The following is a 15,899-nucleotide window of genomic DNA, read 5'->3' on the forward strand; positions in this document are numbered from 1 at the left end:
AATTAGATTGCCTGGATGCAGAGTAACTGAGTTAAACTGTCTTCCAGCCTCCAGAGGTCTTCACTGAGTTACAGCTCAAGAAACTTTATTAATATGATTGCTGGAGAAAGAATTCATTGAAATCTAATTTCTCTGTGTTCCATGAAATTCCATTTGATAGTGGCATCTGTTTTATTGATCAATATTCTTTTCACTTCTCTACTTAAATTTAACACAAGAAAAACCTTGTCTCTTGTATGTGAACATTGCCTGCCATCAGAGAATGTTCATCGCCTAATATCTATGGGAAAAAAAAAATTGTGAAGGGGATTCCATGCTCAGTATTTAGCTCATGTTGGTACAAATAGCAACTACTTTATGTAGTCACCTCAGATTGCCTTCCGTCTTGTTTTGTTCTCTCATTTTACATCACTGATGGTGGTAGTAAACGTTCATTTGGGTAAAACTACTTCAGATTACTAATTAAATAAGATTATAAAGGAAATTAGGGGTTCTTAGTCATTGTATATAATCTGGTGCTTTTACATTATCAGAATGGTTTGAATACAGTTTTTTTCGCAGTCTGAATTTTTCTCCTCATTTGATTTTACACTGCTGTACTGGAACGAGATTTTCTGAGCATCAAGAACCTTCAATTCTGCTTCTCCCCTGAACTATAAAAATCTCAACTATGAATCGACTTTTTCTGATTCTTAGACTGTACGAGGATTACAATTATTCTTTTCCCTTTTTTTGTGATCATGAAAAAAAAAAGTCTTTAAGGTTTAGATTGACTAATTTTTCATTTGTGACCAACTGGAATATTAAACAGTTCCTTGCATAGCCCTGTGGGGCCAGGCAGATGTTGGAAGCAATGAGGGAGGTGGCACCCCCCAACCCACACATTGCCTCCAAAAAAGGGGGGCCATTACCTTGAGCTACTCACGTAACCACAAGGGATCCAAGCTGAAAACCAGGCTCCCCAAAGTCTATTTTAAAGTCTGAAAATGGAGTCAAGCCTCAGCTGATGTTCACTCGCTCAGTGAAGGGAAGGAGGAAAGGGCAGATGGATGCTCTTCCCACCAGAAATTGGCTCTGACAAGCGGGCGTTTCAAGGGGACCTAGCTGGTGTTTTGATCCCAGTCTGTTAATAGTAGGAATTGCTGTAAGTAATGTCGAGAATCATCTGCTTGGGGGACTTTGGGATTTGCAGAGGGGAAAACAGAATTTAATTTTTAAAAAAAGAACTATTTAATTTAAAGAACAAATTCTCCCATGGACTAATTGACTCCCAGCTGGTCCTTTCTGGATCCAGGACTGTACAGTGGGTACCAGCCAAATAATTAGTGTCTTGTAAGAACTGTAAATTATTGTCACTTAAAAAAAAAAAATTCACCGTCATTTTTGCCCCCCTCACTTGTATGCAAAGCCGTGGAGGACTTCAGTGACGAGATTTGCATTTTGTCTTGCAGCCTACTTGGAGGAGATCCAGTCAGTCCGTCGCCATACCAACAGCATGCTGGAAGGCACCAGGAACCTGAGGCCCCCGATCGTCGTCCACTGCAGCGCCGGGGTGGGGAGGACCGGCGTGGTCATCCTTTCTGAGCTGATGATCTACTGCCTTGAGCATAATGAAGTAAGTCTCTCCGGGCTTCTGAATCATTCCCCTCTGGGGCCAGGCTACACCATGGCCAACCTTTTACCTGTGCCCTTCCATTTCCACGCTTAGTTTCCTCTCTTGACAAGAGTTTTCAGACCCGTGATTCTCACCTGGACTCTGACATTTACAATCTTCCTTATCGTCTTTCCCTTTCATTGCTCTGTGTAGAGACCCAAATAATATAGAAGAAGAGTGCAAAGTGTAAGAAAGGAAACATTTAGAAAATCTGATCATCACTGGCATCAACTTCCAAAAGTCTGCAGTGTTTTTTGTAGAAGGTCTGGTTTTATTGTGGGTAATTCTCCATGGTGGGTTATTCAGTCCATATAGTTTAGATGAGTCTTAAGCATTTCTGGGATGTATTTTGGCTTGACTCCTCCGTGAAATTGTGTGTATTTTAAAAACCTGTTTCATTCTTCAGAGGGAGGTTTCATTGAGGAGGCTGTCTGCTCTTGTCTAGGTTGGCAGTGGTGTGTAGCAGAGCTGGGTGGATGACCTGAGGGTAGAGACATGGCCTGCCTTTGCCCAGGCTAGACACGTTCGGGTCTTTCCCACTAGACATGGGCTGTGGCTATTTGTGCCCACATGGCGCATGGCATTCCCTTCTTGCTATAGGTCAGAGTTACACTGAGGGACTTTTGATTTTGTGGAGATGAGAAAACAGCAATCAAAGGCTAAAAACCAGTTCATCTGCCTTCTATTCTCATGAGGCTTTAGGGGGTTTAAATGGCTTTAATTTTTTTTTTTCTTAGCTGGATTCTTCATAGCAGCTTGTGTCCGTTTTCTGATTTTAGAGATGACGATACCAAGGGCCAGAAACAATCGAATGACTTGCCCAGTGCCAGGTGGCTCTTAAGCACTGCTGCCAAGGTTTGAAATGAGGTCCTTCACTTCCTGGCCCCGAGTTATTTCTTGTCTTCACTCTGCCTCCAAACGCCGAGTGTCATTTGGTTCTTGTTCAATTTCCAAATTGTATAACTTGGCGAATCAAAGGAGACTTTTGAAATGGTAGTTTTAAAATCAGGAGATGTTATCATGCACATTCTGTGAAGGAATTTATCCAACAATATATGTATTTGCTCAGTAGCATCAGTGGTTTGAAAAATCAGATTAAATATTGCCCCATGAAATTTATTATATTGAAACGTCTAGGAAAACAGTCAATGCCAAGTTTAAACATGTTCAAAGGATGTTTTAAGTTCCCTGCCTATAAAAAGTTAATTTTGGAAACTTTCAGCCTGTACGTACGAATGTTTATGCTGCTAAAAAGTACAAGAGGGATTATATCAATGTGGCCTATTGTTCAAACAAACAAACATTCTGTTGGGGAATGAAATGCCCATCACAGAATCAGTTGAGTCTCCATCACAGAAATCTCATCATCTCCTGTGAGTTTTTATCCTTTTTTCTCACGGAAGATTTCTGGGTTGTTTGCTTCCCTGTCACTGCTAGAAATCTCTAGGAGTTTCTATTAGAATAATGGCTTACCACTGAGTTGCAGATCCACTCAGTGCTAGGAAGATGGATTGAGAGACAGTGGAAACAGGGTACGTATGACTGCAGTGTATCCAAGCTCCCCTGGTGGCACCAGTGGGTTCCTGAGGAAGAGAAAGGGCCTCATCGTCCCCTCTCCACTTAGAGATCTTGTCCTCATGTCAGTTTCTTTGACAAACTCCCCTTCTTTTCTCCATTCCCCACGTACCCTCCTGCGCTCCCCTTTCCTCCTTTTCGAGTATGAGAAGCTATTTTCTCTGTCTTGTCTGACATGGAGGATCGCTCTGTTCTGAGCGCTCTTTGGAGACCCATCAAAGACTGAGCCTCACTAATGCAATGACATGAAGGCTCATCGATCACCAGATGTCATTGGCCCAGGGGAACATAAATAACACGTGTCAGAGCCAGCTTGGTGCAGAGTGAGGGATGTGGCCACGAACACCCTGTGTGGACTTGGTGAAGGCTTGCAGGGATTAGACTCTCCACAGGGTTTATCCAGACATAGCGGATTTCCTCAATGCCTAGCTGCGTGCCAGAACATTCTTTACGGGAACCCGTGGTCAGTCCAAAAACGACTTCTGTTCCCATTGATATTCCAAGATAGCAAGATGACTCATATTTTTCACTTCCCTTGCCCTAGCACAAATATAGTCAGCCTTATCTGTGCCGTTTCCCATAACTGCTATTGGTAGATGGCTAGGGAGAAAAAAGTTCTCTACTTGTTCTGCTTCAGGCCTGTCTAGTAAAATTCAAACCCTTACTTTAGGAGTGGGACCACGTTGCTTTGTTTTTTTAAACAAAAGATTTTGCTAAATCAGTATAAAATGGGGTGTCCCATTTTTCTCCTGTCTAAACCTTCCCATCTCCTTTTCCTGTTTTCTGGATCTCGGATACTTTATGTTTTAGTCGATAATCCATAGAGTTTGAGTTTTCTCAGGGAGATGCTTTTTATCGGAGCGAAGATCCTTACTGTGAAGTTGGGCAGCTGTGAGGTAGCAATGGGAGGGGAATCTCCGGGGCTGCCCCGAGAAGCTTCTGTGTGTCCTGTTGCCTTTGGTGACTGGGTGTTGGCTGTAACATTTCAATGCCCATACATTTTTTTCCTCCAGAATGCACCAGTTTCATGGTTTGTGATCCTCTCTCCTGGCTGCCTGTCCTCGATCAGCTAGATTACAAAAGGTCAGGTTCTCACTAGCCACAAAGCAAGATGTCTTGATCTTGCTGCTTTTCTGAATCGGTTACTCCCTCCTCCCCTGTTCATAGAGTAAGGGGAGAAAATGCCTCCTAAACAAGGTAGAGAAAGCATCAACGGCCTCCTGATTCCTTGAGTTAGGGACAATGGACAGCGGAGCCTGTGGGAGTGAATCTTCAAGGCAGGTTGAAGGATTTCATTAAGGACCAGGGGAACCTTGGTCTTGTCCCCAGATGGCCCCACATCAGCTAGTAAACCACCCTTGATGAGTCTTACAGGTTAGGGAGATGGTAGTGATCATGATGATAGTGGTGGTGGCGGAGATGCAAATGGAAGTGATGGTGGTGCTATGAAGGTGGTGGTGGTGATGATGATAGAGGTAGGGAAGTTGGAGGAGATAGTGGTGGAATTGGAGGAGAAGGTGGAAGGAAAGGAGATGGTGGTGGTGGAGGAGGTAATATAGATGGTGAAGGGGGTGGTGGAGATGATGAAGGGGGTGGTGACGATGACGAGAAGCATGAAAATATTATAATAACCACAACTCACATGTGTTTAGCATTTACCATGTGCCAACACTGGGACTTCCCTGGTGACTCAGCAGTAAAGAGCCTGCCTGCAATGCAGGAGACTTGGGTTCAATCCTTGGGTTGGTCAGATCCCTGGGAAGAGAGCATGGCAACCCACTCCAGCACTCTTACCTGGAGAATCTCATGGACAGAGGAGTCTGGTGGGCTGCAGTCCACGGGGTCCCAAAGAGTCTGACACAACTGAAGCAACTGAGCGCTTGTACATGCGCCAACACTATTTCAAGAGCCTTACAACTCGTAGCCTTTACAGTGACCTTATGAGAGAGGCCCTACTAGTGTGTGTGAGCTTGCTAAGTCACTTCAGTCATGTCTCACTCTCTATGACCCCACAGAGGGCATGGCAACCCATTCTAGTATTCTTGCCTGGAGAATCCCTATTAGAACCCGCATCTAACAAAGAGAAACTGAGGCACAGGGAGAGGACCTCTTAGCTCCTATGTGACCCTGCCTGTCTTGTCAAAGCCTTTGATGGGCACAAGGTAGAAACAGTCTTATTCTATCCCTACATTCAGGGCCCCACACAGAACAAGACTCATCGTGCATTGTGTTAATTGCTATGGTAGGTGCTCTGTGGTACTTCAGAATATAGTTTAGACACAGACCCACTAGTTACCATCAGAAGCTTATGGTCTAGGCTCTGTATTTTGACTAATAGTTTGAGGATTCACATGCTTTTTTCTCTTTCCTTATTACCAGGGACTTGTCCCTTTTAAATCTGTGGTGTGTGTTACTTAACTTGTTGCGGAGAAGCTCAACGAAATAGGACGGCATGTGTGGTATCGTAGCTACACAAAATTTGGAAATAGCTGAAATGACTTTGGAAAGTAAAGGAGGAGAAGACATATGACTTAGTTTTTATTATTCTGTTTTCAATGCTTGCTGAGTCCTTGGTAGTTTCCTGGGTGTGGTTGTTCCCCTGGACTAAGCGCTCCCAGAGCAGGGGGGGGCGTGTGCCAAGGGCACGATGGCACACGGACTCCATGGTGCTTCTGCCCCAGCTGGGCCAGGAGGATGGAAGTGACAGGAGGGAGGGCGCGCCAGGACACCGGTGACCCACCGTTTTCATTCCTCTCCATTGGAGATCCGCAAAGGATTTACACACAGGCCATCTCATTTAACACTCAGGATATTGTTAGTTAAAGGCGATCACTCCAAACAAGACTGGTGTCCACAGATTGTGCTTTGACATTTTAAAGGTTTACACACAAATGATCTCACGTGGTTATACCCGAGGTCCTGCAAGATGGCAGGATGGGCACGGGTGTTCTTATTTCACTAAGACTGAGACACTGAGTAGTCTTTATCGAGAGCTCTTGTGTGCCAGACACTGTGCTAAATGCTTTACATGCACTTCTTCACTTGATCCTATGAGCTGGGTATGGTTTATCATCCCGTGTTATTGCTGAGGAACCATCACTGACTTGGTCAAGGCCGCATGGCGTTAAAGGAAAGCATTGGTATCCTGATATCACAGAGGAAGAAATGACCCAAAACTGGCTTAAATCCTACCGTTGGGCCATGGTAGCCTTGAGAGGAACCAGCTGGGTTTAACTTCAGCCTCTTTGTCTTCTCTAACAGACTGGTCTGTATTTAAAATATCACACCAGTGGTGCGGGACAACCAGCTTCTCCAGCTGTAGGCACGGTCTTTGATGGGGGTAACCTAGAGGGGGCGGTCTTTGGCTTCTTCCCGTACCTGTACAGGGGCTGCGAGTAAATACATTCCTCATTCCAGGTAAGGGAATGAGAAATGACCCAAGGAAAGCCCCTCCAGCCCACCATCTCAGAATCTTTTCTTTTCTTGCAGAAGGTGGAAGTACCGATGATGCTGAGGCTCCTCAGGGAGCAAAGAATGTTTATGATCCAGACCATCGCTCAGTACAAGTTTGTCTATCAAGTCCTCATCCAGTTTCTCCAAAACTCCAGACTCATTTAACCCCCGCATCCCCGACAGCAGTTCCCAGAAGAGGGGCCCAGCTCCATCTCACGGATGGGGAGACACCTCCAGACAACATCTGTTTCCCAGCAGGGCGCAGATGGCCAGAGCAGGCAGAGGCCACGGACTCCCTGAAGGCGGGAGCCAAGATCACTCACAAACATCGTGTACTATTTTATATGAGATAATTTATTTTTTCCTCTCTCGGGATAACTTGTGAATCATCCTATGGCAGTTTTCACAATAATATAGTCCTTTTCATTTGAACCACATTTTGACTGATCTGCAGTGTAAACAGGGCTGTATGGAGGGAGGGTTGGCTGGTGCGTCCTTTGGGGGGCAGAGGCAGAAGGGAACACATCTCTGGTGAAGTTGCAGCCAGATTTGTGACCAACCCTGAAATTCATCAGCCTTATTGCTCATATCCAAATCAAAGATGGCAAGGAAATGAGTGCATCCTAAAATATAAAGCACTAAGACCCTATTTCTGAAGGGGAAAAACAACACTATTCTCTTATATTGGGGGTTCCTGTGGCTTGATGGGGGCTTTCCAGGTGGCTGTCGTGGTAAAGAACCCGCCTGCCAATGCAGGAGACATAAGAGACACACGGGTTTGATCCCTGGGTGGGGAAGATCCCCTGGAGGAGGGAATGACAACCCACTGTAGTATTCTCGCCTAGGAGAATCCCATGGACAGAGGAGCCTGGCAGGCTGTAGTCCATGGGGTCACAAAGAGTCAGACATGCTGAGTGACCAAACTACAACACCATTGGTTCCCTGGTCACTGTCCTGAACTTCATAGGTTAGTACATAATAAAGCATGTTCCGGGTGCTTTCCCTCTTGCTGACTTTAGGGAATTCTTCTGTCATCTGGCTTTTCTTGGTACAACTTTTCAGTTGTGGCTTTTGTCTTAAAATTGACCTTTGTGGGTATTCCATGATGTATTCCTCCGCTGCTTTTTTTCCCCCTCTTGAGCTGTAAATACATGGAAAGAATGGCATCCAACCCACCAGAAGGAGTGTGCCTTTGTTATTTCCAGTCACCACACAACAGTAAACAGGTGTGGAAGCTGATTCCCGATGGGCTTTGGAGTATAAATCAACTTGGTTTCATACCTGGCCAGCTATGAAAAACTCAGTTTCACACCTGAGTCTGTATTTGGACTCAAGAGTATCTGGCGAGGGAGGGTCTCTTCCCTTCTCCTCCAAGGACTGAAGAATCAGTCGGGAGTAGAGCTTCTACTGAGCCCCCTAGGGTCTGGAATTCTGCTGAATGATCTGAAAAAGGAAAACCACTGGGATGACATGTATTTTCAGTGGATCAGAGCTCATAGCTCTCACGAGGAGATGCTCAGAACACGGATCATCAGCAGGCAGAGAGAAACTTGTTTCCTTTTCCTTAGAGACTTTCCATCCTTGGGATCCTCTGCCGTTAGGGATGTTTTAATGGTTGGTCTGCAGTTACTGGCTTATTGTTTGATGAACCACATCGGTATTCCTCTTTCCTCCGTCAGCCCCCATGTGAGCACTGTTGATTTCTCATGTGGGCAGCGAGTAGATGTGCAGTCTCTTTGAGCCCATCACTCTTGGACATCCTTTCAACTCACCAATGTTGCCACTTGGTGCCAAGGGAATATTCCTGATTGCACAAAATATAGAGAAGAAGTAGGTTCGGTATCCAACTTCCTAGCCAGAGTTTATATTGAAACCCAAAGGAAAACATTTAAAAGTGATTCCCCATATTTTGTTTTTAAAAACAAATGCTTTTGGTCCTTGAGCCCGTTTTGCATTCCTTTTTGCATCTTCAGTAAATGCCAACCTATCTCCTGTTAAATTAGCAGCAGCCATTTAAAGTCCTTTCAGCGGCATCTGCATCATAATTGCCCAGAGATGCTTTATATCTGGGAAGCAAGCCAAGGAATAAACCTTGAAGCAAAGTGTATTAAATTAGTTATCTAGTTAGAGCTTTTGGAATGAGTTCCTGACGACATAGCAAGTCTGAAGCTGGGGCTGCCGGGGTCTGTTGCTGCAGTGGGGAGAAAATAAAAAATGGAGAGGGGAAAAAAAGACACTATGTCACCACAAGGCCGCCAACACTTTCAGGCCTCTGGGTTTGCAGCTTTTCCAGTTGAAATGTCTTGTTTCTTTCATCCGGCTCATTTGGATGCGCTGACCCAGGGTTCATGCTTGTTTGCTGTGGTCCCTGGACCAGGGGGAGCTGAGTTTGATGTCTTCATCCTTGAGCTAGGCTGAGGCTGCCAGCAAAGCCAGCCCATGTCCTGCTGTGCTTGACTGGAATCCTGAGGCTCTAAGGAGACACCGCCTTTTGGCTGTATTTATCTTTAGACCCATCTCTTTCCCTGGATGGGAAGCAGATAAGGATTTGGTGGCTTTACGCAGGGATGCCAATCGCTGGTCCCTTTATAGGCAAGGAATTGAGTTCCTCCCCTCAGCTGGAGAGAACAGTAAGGTCAGGGACATCTCCACGTGTTCTGTTTTGAGTAATAAACTTAGAGAACTTTACTTCTACAACATTTGTGGTCCTAGATTGAAAAGCACGACTATTTTTTTGACTGTCGTTAGTCATTTGCCTCCAAGTCCCTTGGTCCTCTGGCATCTTCCTCCATCGGCCTGGATAGAGGGTCCCTGTGGGCTCTACTGGGCGGGGTCCCGTGGGACTTGTCCATGGCTGCCCAGGACACTTTTAACCTTTATCCTGCCCACACTCAGCTCTTCCTATAAACACTGATGGCTACAGTAAGTCAGCACTCTGATCCAGCTGCCGACCTTTCTTCTCCTTTTCCAGGTTGACTCCCATGAAATTTCCAGGATTTGGACCATTTTTTAAATTTACAATGACAGGAAATTCACTTGGATCAACCTAATATGTATAGTTTGTTTCTTCCCCTTGATTAGTCTGGATCCCAATGCGCCATATGTCTTTTCTCAAGAGCTAATGAACATGAAAGCGTGTACGCTGGGTTCTCTCTGTGAACCCGTGGCCTTGTTGCAGTGACCCTCGCCTCACTTGGTGAGTGGGCTGTCTCCTGGGGCTTGGAGTCACACTTTGCAGAGATGTCAGTGCACTTTGGATTCTCATAAGCAGGGCTGGCCATCAGGCACATGTCTGGGGGTTTTCAGCTGTTGTTCTTTCTTGATGTATAGTCTGTATTAGCTGGCCTCAGCTCAGTGGTTATGGAACATAATCTGTGGGCCCAAAGGTGTCCAGAGCGACAAAGCGAAGTGTGCTTTCAAATCTCTTCCCCACGTCCAGTCGTGTCTATGATGGAGAAAGTGGGTAGATTATTGATTTTTTGAGGGGGGAAGGAATCTGTCAGTCAATTGAGGTCAAAGGGTGGGTAAGCACAGGGGCCTTCTGTTTGCCAGGGAGCTTAGATTCAAGGAATGGGGACTGAGTCACAGGCATATCAGTGTTACTCTACCCTTCATTCCTCTTTCATGTTGGGAATAACTGTCAGCATCCTAGAGTAAGAAACTTCCAGAAGCACCAGGTAATTCCTGTTGGGCTGTTAAGGTGGCTCTTTGTGGGAATTCAGTTTCTTCATGTTTTACCAAAGATTCTTCTGCAACTGTGTTTTTTATGGCCTATGGATTTTATCAGACATTTATCATGCTCTTATTTAGTCATTTCTTTTTGTGAGCAAAGTAACAATTCATCTAGCACTACTTTCCAATGGAGAAAGTTGGGGTTTTCATGGAGACTGCACAAAATCTCCATTGGTCTAGAACTTTATGGGCCTATAGGGTTGAAATAGTCCTAGTTGGCCCTACCAACTCCAGGACGTTAAGATTATGTTTGACACTTCTGAGCTCTGAGCAAGGTAGCAGAGTGGTCCTTCTCTTTGCCTCAGCTTCTAAGACATTTGGGGGCAGAAGACCTTACTATTGAAAGGAGCAGCAACATTCCTGGGAGAAATGGGCAGGTGTATTCAATCAAATTCTGCCAACTCATATGTATTACCCTGAAAATTGCTGTTCTTCCCAGGATCCTGAGAAACTCAATGACCTGCTTGCCCAATACCCAACCTTTATCCTGCCTGCTCTGAGCTTTTGAATTTCCATTAGAAACTCAGATGGGTAGGTGTTTTTACCAGCTCACTACTTTACTTATTTTTTCCAGCTTATTATAGCTGCATCTTCTTTCTCAAGGCCAGACTAAAAAGTTCTCTATTAAAACGTCCATGAGGCTGGCATTGAATATCTGGCACCCAATGGATGTCACAAGACTGCATAATTTATTGTTGTTTGTGCTGTAAAAGGGAGGATGCACATCAGTTCCTATTGTTCAGCTTCAGTCAGCCTTCCCATTTTAAAAATAAATTCAAGGACATTTTAAGACAGGAGGGCATGAGCCGATGGGCAAGCCTGACCGTGATGAACATCTGTCTAGAAAGTGTCTGTTCCCTCTGCCATGCTTTGGGCCATCAAGGCCATTCTTTCCCCAGAACACCAGGAGCTTGCCCAGAGAAGAGCTGTAAATGGGGGGAGGAAGAGGAAGGCTTTTTAGATCAGCTTTGGAGTTGCTATCAAAATGTTCTGGACTCACAAAGAACTTTTTGAACTCGGGGGTGTCTCTCCTACTCCGTCCTTCTCTGCGAGGTCAGGGGGGTGGAAGTGAGGCGGCACTCCTAGGCAAGACCTCACTGCAGTGGGAAGATCGGTTCCACCCTCGCTGGTCGTTTTAAACTGTGTCCTCGCTGTTGTGAGAGAGCTTGACGAACATTCTGGGTTCCGATGCCTGCCTCGATCCACTGCTCAGGAAGACCCCTCCCCTTGCTTGCTAGTGGCCCTCCCTTTGCTGGCAGCCTTTTCAGCAGAATGTTTTGCTCATCCACACGGTTCCAGAGTTAGCCATCGCAGCTCCTGGGCGTCTTGACTGTGTCCCTCCTGGGGGCCCCCCGGGTGGCTGCAAAGTGGAGCACCCCCTTCCCAGCATGCCGTCTTTGTAATCAGGGCATGAGAACCAGGAAGATGTCAATACATAATGGCAGTTCCCTGGCTCACTTGAGAGCACAAGTGGGAATACTTTCTGATGTCACCCTCTCCTTTCTAAGAGTACCCTGCGTGCCGATCTTTCCTTTTCTCATTTGCTTTTATGGAGCAGCTCTCGACAGCAACCCCTTTTCCTTCCTTACCCTTCTGGTGCAACCCTTACAAAATAGTTGAATCTAGTCATAGGGAATCACTCTTTAAAATCTCTCCAAATTATAAAATTAGGAAATCTAATTCTTACCTTAACATGCTTCTATAGTTTCAAAAAGTAAAATCTGGCATTTGCATGGTTTCAAGGAATAGAATCTGGCAAATGGAAGTAACCAGAATGAAAATAGCCAGGTGCTGTCAGCAACCAGGAAGCTGACCTTCCACCCTCTTTCCCCTTGGTGATTGACACTATCGTTCAGGACTAGAAAGGAATGAAAGAAAAGCTGGATTCAATGATCAGTCCTGTTTGAACAAAGATTGCAGCCGTCTCTCAGGCTTATTTTGAGGTGACCTTCTATGGATCCCCAGTGGCTGCCTTTGGCATAATGATACACGTGTGGTCAGATCGTCTCCAGCCCCTTCCTGCAGACCGTGTTCCTTTCATCATGGCCTCTACACAGCCTAGATGGTCTGGTGAAACGGGTGAAGCTCTGGGCTCTTTGCAGACTTTTTACAAGCTGCAAGGCTGTCTAGGGAGGGGCAGGATTGCTATTCATCCAGTCTGTGATGGGACCTTTCTTCCCAACCTCCTCCTCAAGGCAAACAGAGAGCCCACCTTACCCGAGAGAGGTCTTGGGGACAAGCCTGGAAACATTGGATTGGGGTCTTTCTGTGCCTTGGGGTGGAACTGTTTGGCTAACAGCTCAGGAGTCCTGCTCTGAGTTGAGCTCGGCTGGCTCTCAGAGCAGAGGTGCCTGGTATTCTCAGCATTTCTCAGGGGCCGCCCACCTCCCTGAATTGCAGTGTTAGCTAATAAATACCTTCAGCTTGGAACTGAGAGCTGTAATTCAGAGCCATTTTCTGCCCCCGACGTGAACATTGTAAAATGTTACTGCAACTTCCTTTGACTGAACTTTCTTGCCAGTTTGGAATCTTTAAAATCTATCGAACTTATCCTTTCAAAAGTAAGGTTACTCTTTATCAGAGATGATTTCCTGTGTATGTCCTTTGTTCCTTCAGTAGTCAACTGACTTGCTTGAGCATATATATGTAAATGGGATAAAAAAGGGTTTACATATGCAGATGACTATTAAATATGTAACCTTATATAACCTGTGTTACATCAAGTAACATGCTAATCTGTTTCACTGGACTATAATTGTGCTACTTAATTCAGTATTTTGAAGTTTTCCTTGGTCTCTGTCTTTAATATGTTGTCAATTGTTATATCATTCAAGCCAGTTGACATTTAATAGGCCTCATTTCGGATGTACAGACAAGTCCCTAATGTAGAAACCGGTTTGTTCTTAAGGTTCTTGAGTCAGTCCACAGAAGCCTTCTGACATCCAACACCACTGAACTGCAGGGCTGTCAGTCGCACGTGGCTGGCTGGCATGGGCTGACCTGGACATGTAACTGCCTATTGAGTTACTGCTGTGAGACATGCATTCCAGAGTGGGGACTTGGGATCCTGAGAACACATTCTTCTCCCCGAGGTGTCCACTTGCTACCGTGCAAGATGGAAGTCCAGTCTCATTATGACAAGCTAGTTGTAAGGAGAGAGGAAGGCGGAGACGTTTATATGACATTCCCTGAGTTGGGGAGTGATTAATATTCACATGTCAACTTCACTTTTATAGACTCTCTCTCGATGATATTAAAAGCCTTAAATAAATCTATGCATGCTCTTCTATGTGCTTTTTTTATATCAGTAAATAAGCTTATGCTTGCCAGTTTTATACGCAGTTATGAAGTGTATGAAACTGACTTTTGACAGTATTTTTGCACTGTTTCTTACCTGTTTTTATAAAGTCTTTAGATATTGGTTCTGGTTGTGTATTGTTTTATGTTCTCACTGCCCTTGTCATTGCTGTTAAATGTTTCATATGTGCCTTTACAAATGTGAGATCTTTATTCTAACCTTTTTTGTAAAAGATATCTATTGACTTCCAAATGCAATAAACTTTTTTTTTTTTCAGAGAAAACAGTTGAATCTTTTCTGTACTCTGTATGTTTTGCCTTAGTCAAAAGCATCTGCTTACTTTTAGGATTATTTTCATAGGCAAATGTGCCTGGGAAAAAACTGCTTTTTAACTTCTTTAAAGCCCATTTATTTCTACCCACTTTTCATTCCTGTATAACACGCTGAAGAATTAGTTTGAAATTTCCCAAAGTCATCATTGTTAGAACAAAACGTGAAAGGGGTAATTGCTAAGTAAATGGAGTGTGAAGAGCCTAGAAATGGGGCTTTCTCACTGCTAGTGATAACCCTTATTAAATGCCAAGAATGTGCTGCCCCACCCCACTGCCATTTATTCAGATCCCAATCTGTCGGAGAAAAGACAGGCAGAGGCTGTTATAGAAAACCCAGATTCTTGTTTTTGTCTTTTTCAAGTTTATTAACAGCATGACTCATCTCTTTAAACAATGGCTTCCCAGGTGGTGCAGTGGTAAATAATCTGCCTGCCGATGCAGGAGACACAAGAGACGTGGATTCGATCCCTGGGTCGGGAAGATCCCCTGGAGGAGGGCATGGCTACCCACTCCAGTATTCTTGCCTGGAGAATCCCATGGACAGAGGAGCCTGGTGGGCTGCAGTCCAGGGGGTCACAAAGAGTCGGACATGACTGAGCAGGGCAGAGCACAGCCCTGGCCCGTATTTTCAGCCAACTGATCAACTGCCATAGAGTCTCACAGGGAGCCCCTAGTGATGTGGGTGGACACTTCATGTCTCTTCGTTGAGTAACAGGGCTATAACCACTTCAGCGACTAACCCACTTTTGAACCCTATCACTGTACAAGGAGTCACTCACCCACAGAGGCGTCCCGGCTTGTTTCACGTCATGAAGATGGGAGGCACCATAAGCCACATGGGGTGACAGGAGATGCAAGCAAACTTCACTAAACACACGGGTCTCTGCATAGAAGCTGACCATGGCAACAAGACAATGCTACGTCTTCAAAAGAAAAATGACACTGTGTTTGAAAAGAAAAGCTGATAGGGGATCCTCAGAGCCTCAGCTCCCCTCCTCTCACAAACACCCCCAAAATGACAACTGTCTGGAGCACCACCACTGATGAGCAAGCTGGATCCCACCAGCAAAGATCTACAACTAAAGACACGAGAGAAGGAACCGCAGCGAGAAGGGGCAGCAGGGGCAGATCATCAAGTGCCACACTCCCTGGGTCCCGGGGTGACCCACAAACTGGGAAATAACTCGACTGCAGTGGTTCTCCCACAGGAGTGAGGGGTCTGAGCCCCCCATCTCCCGCCTGGGGGTCCTGCACTAGGCGGATAAGCCTCCAGAGCACTTGGCTTTGAAGGCCCATGGGGCTTAATTTCAGCAGCCCCACACAGGACTGGGGGAAACAGAGACTTCACTCTTAAAGGGTGCACGCAAAACCTCTCGCACTTCGGGACCCAGCAAAAAGCAGCAATTTGATAGGAGCCTGGGCGGCACTTAGCTGCAGGTCTTGAGAGGCAGGGATGGCCGTGGCTTATCCTGCAGATATAGACACTGGCGGCAGCCATACTGAGGGGCATTCTACCACATGGACATTGGGGGAGGTGCCATCGTGGGAACCTCCCTCCAGCTTAGTGCCAGAACTGGGCCCCACCCAACAGCCTGTAGGGGCCAGCGCTGGGCTGCCTCGGGCCAACCAGCTAACTGGGGAAGTGACCCAGCCTCATTCTTTAGTACACAGGCTGCCTAGAAGCTTCCTGAGCCCACAGCCACCTCTCGACACACCTTTAGACCGGGCCCTGCCCACCGGGAGTCCAGCACCCACCTCCATCTGCCCGCGGACAGGCCCCAGCCCTGCTCGAGCCTCCAGACCCGCCTTCCTCACCAGGGGGCAGACACCACACCAAAGAAAACCACAGTCTTGC

General features: G+C 45.9%; 1 protein-coding gene across 2 annotated transcripts in view; it reads left to right on the forward strand.

Moving 5' to 3' along the window:
• PTPN14 (protein tyrosine phosphatase non-receptor type 14) overlaps positions 1 to 7,857 on the forward strand; it is a 190,219-nt gene extending 182,362 nt beyond the window's left edge. For both annotated transcript variants that reach the window (XM_019976219.2, XM_070768587.1), the window contains exons 18-19: positions 1,452 to 1,615; positions 6,719 to 7,857. In XM_019976219.2, coding sequence (XP_019831778.2) covers positions 1,452 to 1,615; positions 6,719 to 6,847 — 293 coding nt within the window. In that variant the 3' untranslated portion in view covers positions 6,848 to 7,857. The remainder of the gene's footprint in view (positions 1 to 1,451; positions 1,616 to 6,718) is intronic.
• Positions 7,858 to 15,899: the final 8,042 nt, after the last annotated feature.

The sequence above is a fragment of the Bos indicus genome, chromosome 16 (assembly GCF_029378745.1).
Source record: "Bos indicus isolate NIAB-ARS_2022 breed Sahiwal x Tharparkar chromosome 16, NIAB-ARS_B.indTharparkar_mat_pri_1.0, whole genome shotgun sequence".
Taxonomy (NCBI): Eukaryota; Metazoa; Chordata; class Mammalia; order Artiodactyla; family Bovidae; genus Bos; species Bos indicus.